Source organism: Rhipicephalus microplus, unplaced genomic scaffold (assembly GCF_043290135.1).
Source record: "Rhipicephalus microplus isolate Deutch F79 unplaced genomic scaffold, USDA_Rmic scaffold_48, whole genome shotgun sequence".
NCBI lineage: Eukaryota > Metazoa > Arthropoda > Arachnida > Ixodida > Ixodidae > Rhipicephalus > Rhipicephalus microplus.
This window is the reverse complement of record NW_027464621.1, coordinates 759,935-773,098: the sequence shown is the minus strand read 5'-3', so window position 1 is coordinate 773,098 and position 13,164 is coordinate 759,935. Positions and strand designations below refer to the sequence as shown.

General features: G+C 46.1%; 1 protein-coding gene across 3 annotated transcripts in view; it reads right to left on the bottom strand.

The window, feature by feature from the left end:
• LOC119176980 (enhancer of mRNA-decapping protein 4) overlaps positions 1–13,164 on the bottom strand; it is a 311,927-nt gene that overhangs the window by 268,591 nt on the left and 30,172 nt on the right. For all 3 annotated transcript variants that reach the window (XM_075884808.1, XM_075884809.1, XM_075884810.1), the window contains exon 4: positions 6,165–6,270. In XM_075884808.1, coding sequence (XP_075740923.1) covers positions 6,165–6,270 — 106 coding nt within the window. The remainder of the gene's footprint in view (positions 1–6,164; positions 6,271–13,164) is intronic.

Here is a 13,164-nt window from a genome sequence, read left to right as displayed (position 1 = left end):
AGTCCATCATCGAAGCTGTTGCACGTGGCGTGAAAGGAAGCGCTAAGAGGATGAGGGCACCTGCCTTTGAAGCAATCGAAAGGGCCGTTTTTAAATGGTTCTTGGACACGCGGGCCGTGAATCTGCCGGTTAGCGGCGCCTTGCTGCAAAGAAAAGCGAGAGACTTTGCCTGCATCATGTGCTATGACAACTTCATAGCAAGTTCGGGTTGGCTCCAACGCTTCAAGCGGCGCCACGAACGACATTGTCGGGAGAGCGGTCTGCGGCGAATCGCAATCTGTCGACGAAGCAGAGGCTAACCAAGTGGGCGAAAGAAAACATCGTGCGGCAGCTAGAAAAATACAGCGCAAAGGATATTTTTAACGCGGACGAAACCGCTTTCTTTTTCAATATGTTGCCGCACAAGACGTTAGCCCTCAAAGGCGAGCCGTGCCATGGCGGCAAACAAAGTAAGCTGCAGATCACTGCGCTACTTTGTGCAAACATGACCGGCTCCGAGAAGCTGCCAATTTTCGTAATTGGCAAAAGTGCATCCCCTCGCTGCTTTAAGGGGGCAACGGAGCAGCTCCTGGATGACGATATTGTGCGCACTGTCAGTGATGGTAACGAAACCAGCGACGATGACTCTGTCGACGAACAGGAGACAAACGTGCCGACGGCGTCGGAGGCATTAGACGTGGTGGGCGTACTGCGCCGCTACTTCGGCGCTCACGAGGGCGGCGAAGATGGCTTGAACATTGCGGCCGCAGCTGAGCGAGCCATCGTTCGCATCAGGAAGATGCATCAACGCCCAATTACGGACTTCTTTGCAGCTAAGTCTGCCTGAAATGCAAGCTGTGTATTTTGAAGTGCATTAAAACAGGTGCATGACTTTTTTTCCTTTTTATTTGGAAATGCAGTTATTTTGTTGCATACCACCATGCGGCGGGATGCTATTTCGCCCACTATTTTTGGGTGGTAAGTACAGTGCATAATATCTGCGGTAAATGCCCGCTACAGCTATAACGAAATATTGGTTATAACGAGCAAATAGCGGCGGCCCTCCAATTTCGTTATAACGAGGTTTAACTCTATTTAAATGGGTTTACCGTAATTACTCAAATCTAATGCACACCTTCTTTCCGGTTAAGCAAGTTCATAAATCGCATGCACGTTACAATCGAGTACGAAAAAATGAATACGGTCATTCTATTGCCATCTGCATTTCAAAAATGGCCGTCCCCTACGTGCGTCGGCATGGCGCGTCGGCCATTTCTGCCAATGTGTTTCCCATGTGCGGTACTTCGTACGTGTGCTGAGGAGTTCGTCATCTTGTAGTGCATCAACATCAACGGCATGGAACGGCTGACTCCAAAGACTTGACGAGTGCACTACGATGCCGCTTTTAAAAGAAAAATCATAGGGTGTGCAGAAACGAACGGAAATTGGGCCGCATCACGGTCGTTCGGAGTTCCAGAAACGTGCATGCAAACTGACGGACGACAGCAAAGCTTCACGTAAAAGCTTCAGTGGACCACAGCAGGGTCGGTTTCCGCAAATGGAAGAGCTGCTCACCGAGTATGTGCTTGACAGCGAGTGGCATAGCGGGCCGTGACGACAGAACTGCTTTAAGTGCGGGCTACGCAGTTAGCCTTAGAAAAAGGGCTAACACTGAGCCAGTTCAAAGCGAGCAGGTGCTCGCTTTGAACTGACTCACCGTTAGCCCTTTTTCTAACTAACTTTATGAAGAGGAAAGACTTTTCCCTCTGAAGGCGAACGAGCATATGCAAAAAGTTGCGGAGTACGAAGAAAAGCTTCACAGTTTTCAGAGGTTCATCCTAAACTTGCGGCACAACGTCTACCTGCTTGGGCAAATCGGGAATGCCAATCAGACGCCTCTTTACTTTGACATGCCTGGCACCACAACCATTGAAAAGAAGGGGGCGAAGCAAGTTCACGTGCTGACATGATGGCAATGATATGTTGCATGTCAGGTGGGCACAAGCTTCCCCCGTGCTTGATATTTAAACGGAAGACGCTACCGAAAGGAGTCGTTTTCCCAAGTGGTGTGATCGTGCGGGCCAACGAGGAAAATGAGTGCACGTTACAATGAATGTCTTACCCCACCCTTTTTTTTCTTCGTGGAAACCAGGTGGGTGCACGTTACAATCGAGGGCGCGGTAGAATCGAGTAAATACGGTACACAAAGTTTTCAATAGCACAAGAGAAGTTTCGTGCAGATTCTCTGTCATTGGGAAGTACATTCCATTCTTCGACTGTTAGAGGAAAACACAAAAACTTAAAAACCTTAATACAAAATTAGTAGGGACTTCACTTTTAGAATTGTTACGTCTCTTAGACTGATGAATCTGTTTTATATCCTCTAAGACCTTGCGCACATTAAAATGCACATTATTTCCTTGCCGGTTTTTGAAATTCGCAAGCAGTAGAGTCAATATTCTTGATGCAACTGCATTCTCTATCATGAGCTCCCATCAGGTCAACAATAAGGGAAGCATACTGCAAGGGAAGTCCCATTTTCCCACCTTGAAACAGGGAGGTTTTTACGACATTCCGCTAGAGGCGTCGAAGTAAGTCACTAAATATTTTACCTGTAAATTTTTAACTGTCGTTTTAGTCTACTTGGGAAGGGCTTAAGAATAATTTTCATACATCACTTCTACTTAAAAGAGAGTATTTTTGTTGACACATACTTTCTTCAAATGTGCATTAAAACACACACACTGTCTAAATGGGTGCCTTCGCCAACATACATAAGCCAATCTCATAGGAATGGTTACAGTTTGTAGTCGTCAAGCCTTTGTGTTTCTTTCACCTAGTAATCAGTGGTAAAGAAGGGAACTGCGTTCTGGAGGCAATAACGAAAGAAACCTAAAACTTGGAATTGTCCGATGATGAGGTAAACGACCCCTCCTTCAGTGCTTCTGACACCGCACATATTTTAGTGTTCCGATAGTAGGCAATGTATCACCCCTTTTTACAAGGAGATGTATGAAAAGTTCTCGTAACTAATCAGTTTTTTGTAGATTCATCCAGCAAAGACAAAGCGCAGAAACAAAGAAGTTCAAACTCTAGAAATGCTACGTGAGGAACGGCCATCTCTCTCGACTGTGCAATATGTGATCAAGTAAATCTCCACTAGAACGGAAAATTCTGAATTCCCCATTAGCAGTCCATGGAAGTAAATGCATAAACATACCTGCCAAATTCAAGAATTCTGAATCCGAGAGATTTCCGTAAAGGGGGCTTTAAAAAAACAAGAACAAAAAACATTGCAAAAAACAAAAGGGGGTGGGAGGGGGGTCTCAATCGCAAGCGCGAACATCAGCGTTGTGGTCTTATAGTGGCTAGGAGTGGCCGAACACACGAGGGTAGAGTTTTTCACTAAGATGAGAGTCTCAAAGGATCAACGCAACTAGCAGAACCTATTTCAGTCAAAACAACTCGCGTGTGTCTTTCTGCGACACACGTGAATGGACTGGTCGGCGCAGCTGGCTGCCGCAAAAGCGCGGGTGAAAGCTTTGCTCACTGCTAGATTTTTTTGACAGGAATGCCAAAACGCGCCTGGCCCCTTTTTATTGCGATAGCAATGATATGGACAGTCTAGGCTGTTTTTTTTTTTTGCCGTTGCCACCGCTACCGTCCTTCACACTGCGTGTGTGTGACATTCATAATGAGTTGTCTAAGGTACCCACAACTACACCTCAACTGGGTGCAGGATACACGGGCAATTGCTCATGTACTGACCTGGGACCGTTTTTTTCCCTTTGCGCAGCAACTTTAAGTAGTGAACGTCCTAGACTTCAACAAAGAAGATCGGAAGAATGACCAACTACAGAAAGTCAAATAGATTCCAAACGAAGTGCAACCTGGACGCCACAAGCTGCCAAGACCAACATTCGACTGTATAAATAAGCAGATCTTCCCTTTTACAGGTGTGACCCTGCCTAAACAGTACGTGCCTGGAAAGCCGCACCCTACGGGATTGAAGAATTTTTTACTTGCCAGCCCCAATAGATTTGTCCTGGATTTCGACATTTACCAGGGCAAAGCTTTCAAAAAGATTGACAATGGCCTGGACCTTAGGTTGGGGCCAAATGTAGTACCGCTGGTAGCAAGAACATTGCCACCGGAAACATTGCTCTTTTTTGATCACTATTTCATGAACCTGCCGCTCATTGAACAACTAGAAAAGTTAAATCCACATGGTACATGCATGATCATGTAAAACCTCTTGCAATACCCGGCGAAACTGCAGGGTGACAAAACACTGGCCAAGCAAGGCAAGGGAACAAGATCCCAAACCTCAAGCACTACCTTGTTTCCTCATGTGCATATCTTGTTAAATGGATAAACAATAAGCCCACTACATTTGCTTCGAATCATGTCGGCGAGGAACCACTTGGACAATCTTTTTCTAATGAAGTTCCAAGTATCGGTGTGGCACTGTGGTAGAACTCAACTGGCAAGCAGGGTGCCAAGATTCAAATACAATTAAACCTGAATATAACAAAGTTGATAAATTTTCAAAAAAATTCTTTATAAGGAGGATATCGTAATATGCAGGTTCGGTACAAAAATTCAAAAAATAAATGCACGAATTAATCAAAAGGGGAAGTGAAGGCAGAGCTAACCTAAAACACTTATTTAGCAGTATAAAACTGCATTATTATCACAATAGCAATTAAATGGACACTCTTGGCGGGTTTATGCCAAGGCCACCATGTTGCGTAACAAGTTCAAATCGAGAACATGCTCCCACGCATCGCAACTTTATCGAGCTAGGTAAAAGCGCGCGAGCACTGCTGAAGCAGAGATCACTTGAGCCGGCACAACTTTATCACCTGCAGAGCGCATACGATAACATTCCCCCGTGTTAGAACTCCCGTCATATGCTCAAACAAAAAGGAAACCACCCATCTTAAACAGGCATGACAAAATGCGAAAGTGGAGGGTAGGGGGGGTACTCTAGATGCAACGATGCATGAACTTTGATTTTAAGGCTGCAGTCGATCGCTGGCACACGTGCTATCTCAGCAAGCATCAGTGCAGTTTTAACGCGTGTGTGAAAAGAACCCTTCTCCGTGAAGCGGCCGCGTTTGCTTACAACAGGCGTTTTGTAGGAGTTCCACAATATCGAATACAAAAGAGTTGGCTGTCAGCGTTACTTTGTATGACAATGAAATTTGTTGCTATTGCATTCATTGCGTAGAATTCAACGCACTGTCGTGTTGTTGCCAGAGCTAATCAGGTAATCACGGAGGCTATGATCCTGCGAACTCGCAGCGCGACGCAAGATGGCAAAAGCGTACGACGAGTCGACCTCCGAAGATCGTCGTCAGCGCTGTGGTTCTTGGCTAGTTTCCGAGCCTAATCTATGTCCTCTTGGTGGTGACACGATTCTCCACATACCAAAAAGAAACAAAGATGGTCGTCGAGGGCCCCACCATGTGCGCGCAGTGAAACATGCATGTGCGCACGGCATCGAAAATGAAGAGCGAACAACATAAATACCACGGAAAAACTATTGATTAAGCGCCTTCCATATGGAGCGTGTCTTCACAGATGTGACACGAACGGAAAACGCATCGCATTGAAATGCAAAAGTATTTTTTGTTGTTGTTGTTTAAATTAAGAAAGAGGGCACATGCGCCCGCAGCGGCAAGAACGCCGGCAACGCCGACTTGAGGGGTGGAGAATTGCCTTGAGCACACCTAGCCCAATAACTAGCACTCCCTAGCACCTGGGAGTCACAGGGGCCACGAGCCTGTTGCCGCTGCTTCGCACTTCGTCAACGGCGCGGAAATCGCGGAGAGTGCATGCTCGTGCCAATACAATGAAATCCGGAGCGTAATTTCTAGTTTGTCCGTGGCGAAAATTCGTTACATCAAGGAAGTCTCCCGCTGTTACTTTCTTGCATAAAGGCCACAAATACATGTGCTTCTATGGATTAACGGCGGGGAACAGAAAATCTTCGTCACATACAGGAATTTGTTATACGAAGGTTTGTTATAGGCAGGTTTAACTGTACAACTAGAACCCCATTTCATTCATAATCAACCGCTGCACCACCACCACCAAGCCACCAAAATCTAAGCCACTAAAATCGGCTGTTGTTGCAAGCTCAAAACAGCATACACTGTAAAAAATGTAAGGTAACTTACCTTTCAAACCATATGCTAAGTATGTTCCAGACATATGCAAGGAAATTTGCTTTCCATAGTTGTACTTCAGATCCCAGGTGTAATCAACAATATTCTTGATTTTTACCTGGAAGTAAATACCAAAATAAGTAATCTTGAGGGATGGTAAGGTGAAAGAATCTACTTGGTTTCAATTTAATATCCCATCCCATATTCGACATTTTATTATGAGAACTTGTCTTGCATATGAGTGCTTGAGCCCTTCACATGCTGCAATTCTTTTCTCTGCAGCCATTTTTTTTGCCTTTTTTTTTTAGTTCGGAACCAAATTCAAGGCTAGGATATAAAACAAAATGCAACTTTTTTCAGAACAAAAAATTATTTGACCAAGGAATTTTGCACAGTAATTCAACATCATTGAAACTTCAACACTTTTGTAACTACATCTATTTCATTCATTAGGATGTCATTGATAACTTCAAATTTCTGTGCTCTCTGATGGCGAATTCCCCTGGTAGATCGGGAGTGGCTGCCGAAATCTTGGAGCGAGCACTCGGAGTGTGCCAAACGAGATCTGCGAGCGGATTATGAGAATGCCCCGCGTGAGGTCTCTCTGGAAGTTTTTTACGCATACGTCACTAAACCGGTACCTGAAACGATTTTCTTCTCTGCTCTCAGCATTTCAATGACAACTGTGTCGCCACTGCAAAGCACGCGTTTCGACCACGCAGTCTCGCGGAAAGCAGGGCTACTGCTTTCCAATTTTAGGAATGTAAACAAGAGCACAGGGTTACTAGACCGCCTTAAAAACGCTGAGGGCAACCCAGCTGCCCGACTGTACGGGAAATGACGGCAATGCATTCTCGGAGTTCCGGAGAAATCCGACTCTGCAAGACAGAGCACGCGGAATGCTTCTTCGCAGAGTGGATTGCTCCGAATCTACCAGTGGAAAATGCGAACTTGCTTCGAATCTACCCCCGAAACGCAGATTGTCCGCTTTGGAGCCAGAAAACTTGCTCCTGCTCGATGAGTAGAATTTGCCATGAACGTTTCTAGACAGCTGATGCTATCCAAAGGATAAAAGAGGAAGTATATCATCAGTTTCACTTTTGAGTTTTTGTCAACCACGAGAAAATTTTTCAAGCTCCTTCACAGTCGGGAAGGTGAGCGCTCATGGTTTGAGTTATGGAGTCAAAGTCACTCGCGAGTGCTCCACAAGAATGGCAAACATAGATTCTGATGGATCTGAATAGAAATCTCTAGATGATGGTAAAAACATACACACAGAAGACAACTTTTAATTGTCAGAATATAGTATGGACAATGAAAGCCTGTCAAACTGCCTCGAACACCAGCAGATATGCACTGATAAGTTTTACTCTATCCTCGGGCAGTTTTATTGCTGCTGCAATAGACCTCTCCGTTTGTAAACAGTGTGACGTCACTGCGGGCACCCCACCCCCCATACCCTCTCTCGGAGCAGGTGCTGGTTGGCAAGAAAGTTCCTACGGCGGCATCTTTCTGCATAGCAGAGCTGCGTGTCTTCACTACTTCGACAGAAATTTCTACATTGCTATGTTCTAAAGTCACAGCCTTTGAAAGAAGGGGGTCGCGGAAGGGTCACTGCTCATAGTGTGGAAATTTGCTCGTCGTAGTTGGATGGATGGAGTGTAATGAGAGACGCGACTAGCACGCAGTGGGCTTCACCCACGTAGATGGCACCATAAAAAAAATCTGATATTTTTTGAAAACGAACGTTTTGAATGTACACAGTTACTGGCACTTAGAGAAATATTTGCATGGCATGGATGTAAACTTATTCAATTTCCATCGTGGTATGTGCAATGCAGTTTTAAACGAGGTGCAGCATTGACGGCAGCATGGTTTTGAGCTGCTGTGCGCGACATCACGGATAAGATTCTTTCATGGGTTAGGCTGAGATTAACATATCCTCGTGAAAATCGAAGTGAAATTCTGCTGCTGCATTTCTCAATAACCCAGTGAACATTCATGTGATGTAAAACCCTATATCTTAATAATATATGTCTGGTACAGTTACCTTGCTGCATGTGACACCTATAACGTGTTTTCGTACCTATATTGCTTCTTTAAGCCTGATACACACTTCTAATGCGCATCGTCACCTCATGAGAATCAATCCGTAAGAGTACCAAGTAGATAAACGAAAATCTCCGCTGTTTTCATTAACACGTATCAGGTATGCGATAATACGAGTTATAGCCCTGGTGAAGCATATATGCAGTCATGCGTAGTCGTATATATCAGCCGGAGATCATGCACTTTTATTTTTCTGCACGCCGCGCATACGCTGAGATGTACCCACTCGCAGATGATCGCGTCAAATGTATTTTTACTTTGACTACAATGTCAGACCGTAAAGTTCCATCGACAACCGGTTACTGAAATCGGCCCACAACGAATACCAGTGTTTTCGCAAACAGGACGCATCGCGTCATTCACAATGCACACACCACGCATAGTACTCCCAGTTTCACCATCCGTAAAGGTGAACCAATATTGTCGATGCTTTTCAATGCACACTACACGCCACAGTCATCACTGCACATTTTCGAAGATGATGCCGCTGTTCCACGCACAGGCCGCCACGTGTGTTCACTTCTCCAAGATTCGCCAGCGTCGCGAATATTTCATCACGCACTTTATCACACACCTAGACGTTCTCTGACACATACCACAGCTAATGTTGCCACTATGAAATCAGGATTAAGTTTTCAAAACGAAAAAAAATTTGCTCCAAGCACCGAGCGTCTGCATTGCACTCAGCCACCGGCGGGAGTGTTTTGCCAACCACCACCTTGCACGTGCACCGGTGACGTCACACTGTGACATACACCAGTAGAGGTCTATTAATGTAAACATATCCGGCATGTTCTGAAGGTCACTGCTCTTTATCTGAAAAATGTTAACTTCAGCGGGACCACTAGCACTGGTTGCAGGAAGAGAGAAGATCCTTCCACGAAGGCTGTTTGTGTTGTCTTTCCCCGTCGAAGCCGTGAGAGAGGTATGCAACCACAAAAATGAGTATGAATATAGGTTTCACAAAGGCCAATAAACAGTGCGAGGGACGGATCCTGGAGTGAGATACTGAGAGGTTGCTCAAACTGGGCGGACTTTGGTGCACATGGTAATGGTCCCCTGCATTGCTACTGAAATCAATGACATATTTTCAAGGCTTCTTCCACAATAAATATCGCCACTACAGTCAAACATCGTTAGTGCGCACCTACTTTAAGCGTACTAAAGGTCTAAATGTAGTTGCGACGAATCCCCGACCGAGTCTTATACAGACTAATGCATTCGCAAACCCCTTAAGCCGTAGTGTTTAGTTATGCCTAGCGGTTAGTCCGTACCACGAGAACGTTTCGCGCCACAAAATTTTACTGCGCTGTAAACTTGCAGATGCCACCATGTGCCGTGAATGGTTTTCCGCCATGTTTATAAGTGCAGAAATCAGCCGATAAGTATTATGCCAACACGCGCAACGTACAGCGAGTGTAGCACTGTTGTTACCATGCTGGACGCTTTTATTTAGCGACAGCCCAAACGTGCCTCCGTCCGTTGCCAGGACTACTAGAGCATCGCGAAGAGTGCATTGCTTGTGGAAAGCTCCTCATTGTCGCGTTAACCCACCAGGCTACTTGCCGAATCTGTGCATGGCCTGAAGCGGAGAGGGTGTTCTCTACAGCAAGCGGATCAGCAGTGACGGTGTGCGCAGAGTGAGCAAAGCGCTGCAAGCAACTAGTTATGCAGCAAACGATGTCGCTCTCCATGACTGTACTGCATTTTAAGAAAGAAAACTTCAGTTATCACTAAAAAGCAGACCGTTGAAAAACTATCATGGACAGCCAACTGTGTCCGTTCTGTCGCTGTACCACGCTGCATATCCCAGACCAAAGCCTCCTATATTTTTTCATGCCCGCGCAGTGGAGCAGCGGAGGCGGCCGTCCGCTGCCCTCTCTCTTCCTCCTCGATTTACGCCTGCCTTCTCCGCAAGTGGCGCTCGCACCCCATACTTGCCCGTACATGCTCTGGAGCGTACCAAGCATAGTCAGCATAGCAGCATAGTTCGCTACGCTGCAACGTGTTGAGGCACCTCGAAGCCCTCGAAGTACCTACAAAAGTGGCTCTACAAGCAAAAGTTGTCCCGTGTCCGTCGTGTTTGCCTCAGGTAAGCTTGTGTGTCTTGCGGAAGCAACGGTTTTAATTATGTTTTTTGTTTGGACTATCAGGGAAGCATGACAGAACTCGCAGACAATGTGTACAGTGCTCGCGGAATAAGACGCGGCCTGTAAAGATTCAAAAACAACAAATGGTATATGCAATTTAACGTGATAAGAACGCAATATCGCTGCAAATCTGACCGCTAATGTTAACGTGGTCTCTGGTGTAAGTGTAAAAGGCAGCCCTACGCTATCGTAGCACAAATTCGGAACGCTGCAAGTGGAAGTACGTTTAACTATTTACATGAACATTTATTGTTCTAACAGCGTTCTGATCCTTAAGGTTCAATGCCAGTGAATGAAGCGACCGTTTGTTTACTATTCTACGGGTCCATGTGTGAGTTGCTAGCGCCGTCACTATCTATATTGTTTGCTACTCTAAAAACTGTGATTTACGGTGCATATTCATGCTGCATTACTTTTCACATACTAATTCGGTTTTCTATCTGCAGTGTGGAATCAGTAAGGTTGCTCTGTATCCTACAAGATGCCGTACTGCTGCGTACCACGCTGCAAGTCTTCGAGCAAACAACGGACGCCGGGCATATCGTTCCACGAGATACCAAGTGATCCATAACTTCGAGCAAAATGGCTAAAGGTCATTTCTCGGAACGACTGGACACCGAATACGACGTCGTGCTACTCGACTGTATGCAGCCGACACTTCAGTTCCTCCTACTTCAAGGAGGGCTGCAAAATTCGCAAACTCAAGAAAGACGCTGTTCCCGGCATTTTCGAAGAGTATCCTCCGTACCTGCAGCTTCCAAAAAAGAGAGAGAGAAGCGACGCGTTTGTGAGAAAACGCGAGGCAGCTGCGCCAGTGAACACACCACCGCGGAAACGAAGAGCAGTTGAGAGCCAACTGGAGACCCCTTCACTTCCTCGCAATGACTTGCCGTCCGTCGACGTCGACTCTGAAGATTTATCACTGATGGATTGCACCGCAAGCGAACTGCCGCTACCTCTGGAAAACGGCGCAAGCGAGCGCTGCATTACAGCGACCGTGCAAGTGGACAGAGCTGTGCAGGTGTCGTCATTATCCTCGGTTTCAGCAATGGACAAACGAAAGTGGAGACGTAAGGAGCGAGACTTGAACGTGCGAATTGAGCGGCTCAAGAACACCGTCGACAAGTACAAACAGGAACTGCAAAAGCTCAAGGAAGAATCCTATGTGTCTGCATTCCTGCAAGTTGTGGAGAAAGCGAAAGAGAAAGACTTGGCTGCTTCAATATTAGTGGAACAAGTTCAGAATTTCGCGAAGAAGAAACCAACGTGGTCTGAGCTGACAGTACGTCATGCTGTGGTGTTGCGTAACCTCTCAACTCGTGCATACGAACATGTAAGGAGCACAGGTATTCTTCGGCTTCCCTGTCTAAGTACCCTCGAGCGCTTTCTGGGCTCATCACGTAGAGAAGTTGGCGTAACCGAACTCGTGAAGCAAAGGCTGTCTGCAGAACTCGCTTCTCATCCCTCGTTGGAAGCAAGGGCATGCTCTTTAATTGTAGACGAAATGAAAGTCAAACAACAGCTACTTTATCACAAGCAAAGAGATGCCTTCATCGGTGAAGTGGACTATGGTGTGAACTTCCCCAAAGAAACAACAAATGAGCCTGTGCTGGCCAACTCACTCTTGTGTTTCGTCCTTAACAGCCTTTCAGTTTCGCTCAAAATACCCGTGGCGTACTTTTTCATGAGAAACTGCACAGGCCGTGAGCTGCACATGCTCATGAGACACGTTCTGAAGGAAGTTGAAGAAATAGGATTTATCGTCGTGCGCATTATCACAGACAACCACAAGATCAATGTCTTGGCTATGCAACTTCTGTGCAACGGAAGCCTCAAGCATTGCAGTGACCACCCTGGAAAACCGAATCGAAAGCTCTTTTTTGCATTCGATCAGTGCCACCTGATCAAAAATGCGCAATCACAGTTTTTGTCCCGTGACATCGGAAAAGGCGGCAAAATATCATCGAACCATTTGAAGAGACTCTACAAAATGCAGCAAGGCAGCCTTGTAAAGCCAGTAAGATTTTTGACGAGAAAGCCCGTATTCCCTACAAATATGGAAAAAATGAACGTGCAGAGAGCAGTGCAAGTGTTTTCTCCTCCCGTGACAACTGCACTGAAGCTCTTGCAAGAACAGGCGGGCCACACGTGCGACGCAAGCTTCGCGGGTGTCGGAGCGACGGTGCAATTTATGGACACCGTGCACCGCTGGTTCGTGCTCATGGACGTGAGTAACTGTACCCAGCACATACATCAGAAGAATGCAGACTGCAAGCAGTTTGAACCTGCAGGCGATGAACGGCTAATCTGGCTGGAGATAAGCTTCCTCGACTACCTGGCCGATCTCAAAAGTCAGTGCCTGGCAAAGAACTTCCTAACCAAAGAGACTTACGAGGGTCTTGTGATCACAACTCGTTCCAACGTTGAGTGCATTAGATATCTTCTTGAAGAGATGTCTTTTCACTTCGTTTTGACGAGGAAAATATTATCGGACCCTCTCGAGTCGTTCTTTGGCTGGCTAAGGAAATCAGCAGGATCAAATGGTCAAACGGACGTCCGTGCCGTGCTCACAGGCATTGAGAAAACCCTCAAGACCGGTGTCGCATCGGCGTCGAGTACAAGCAACATAATGGCAGCAGAAGAGAGTAATTGCTTGTCAACGCTGCCGTAATAGAAAAACACAAGGGTGCAAACCAGCGAGGAATTCCCTGCAGTTGCACTTAGAGAGCTCATAGAGCGGCTAAACCTAGATA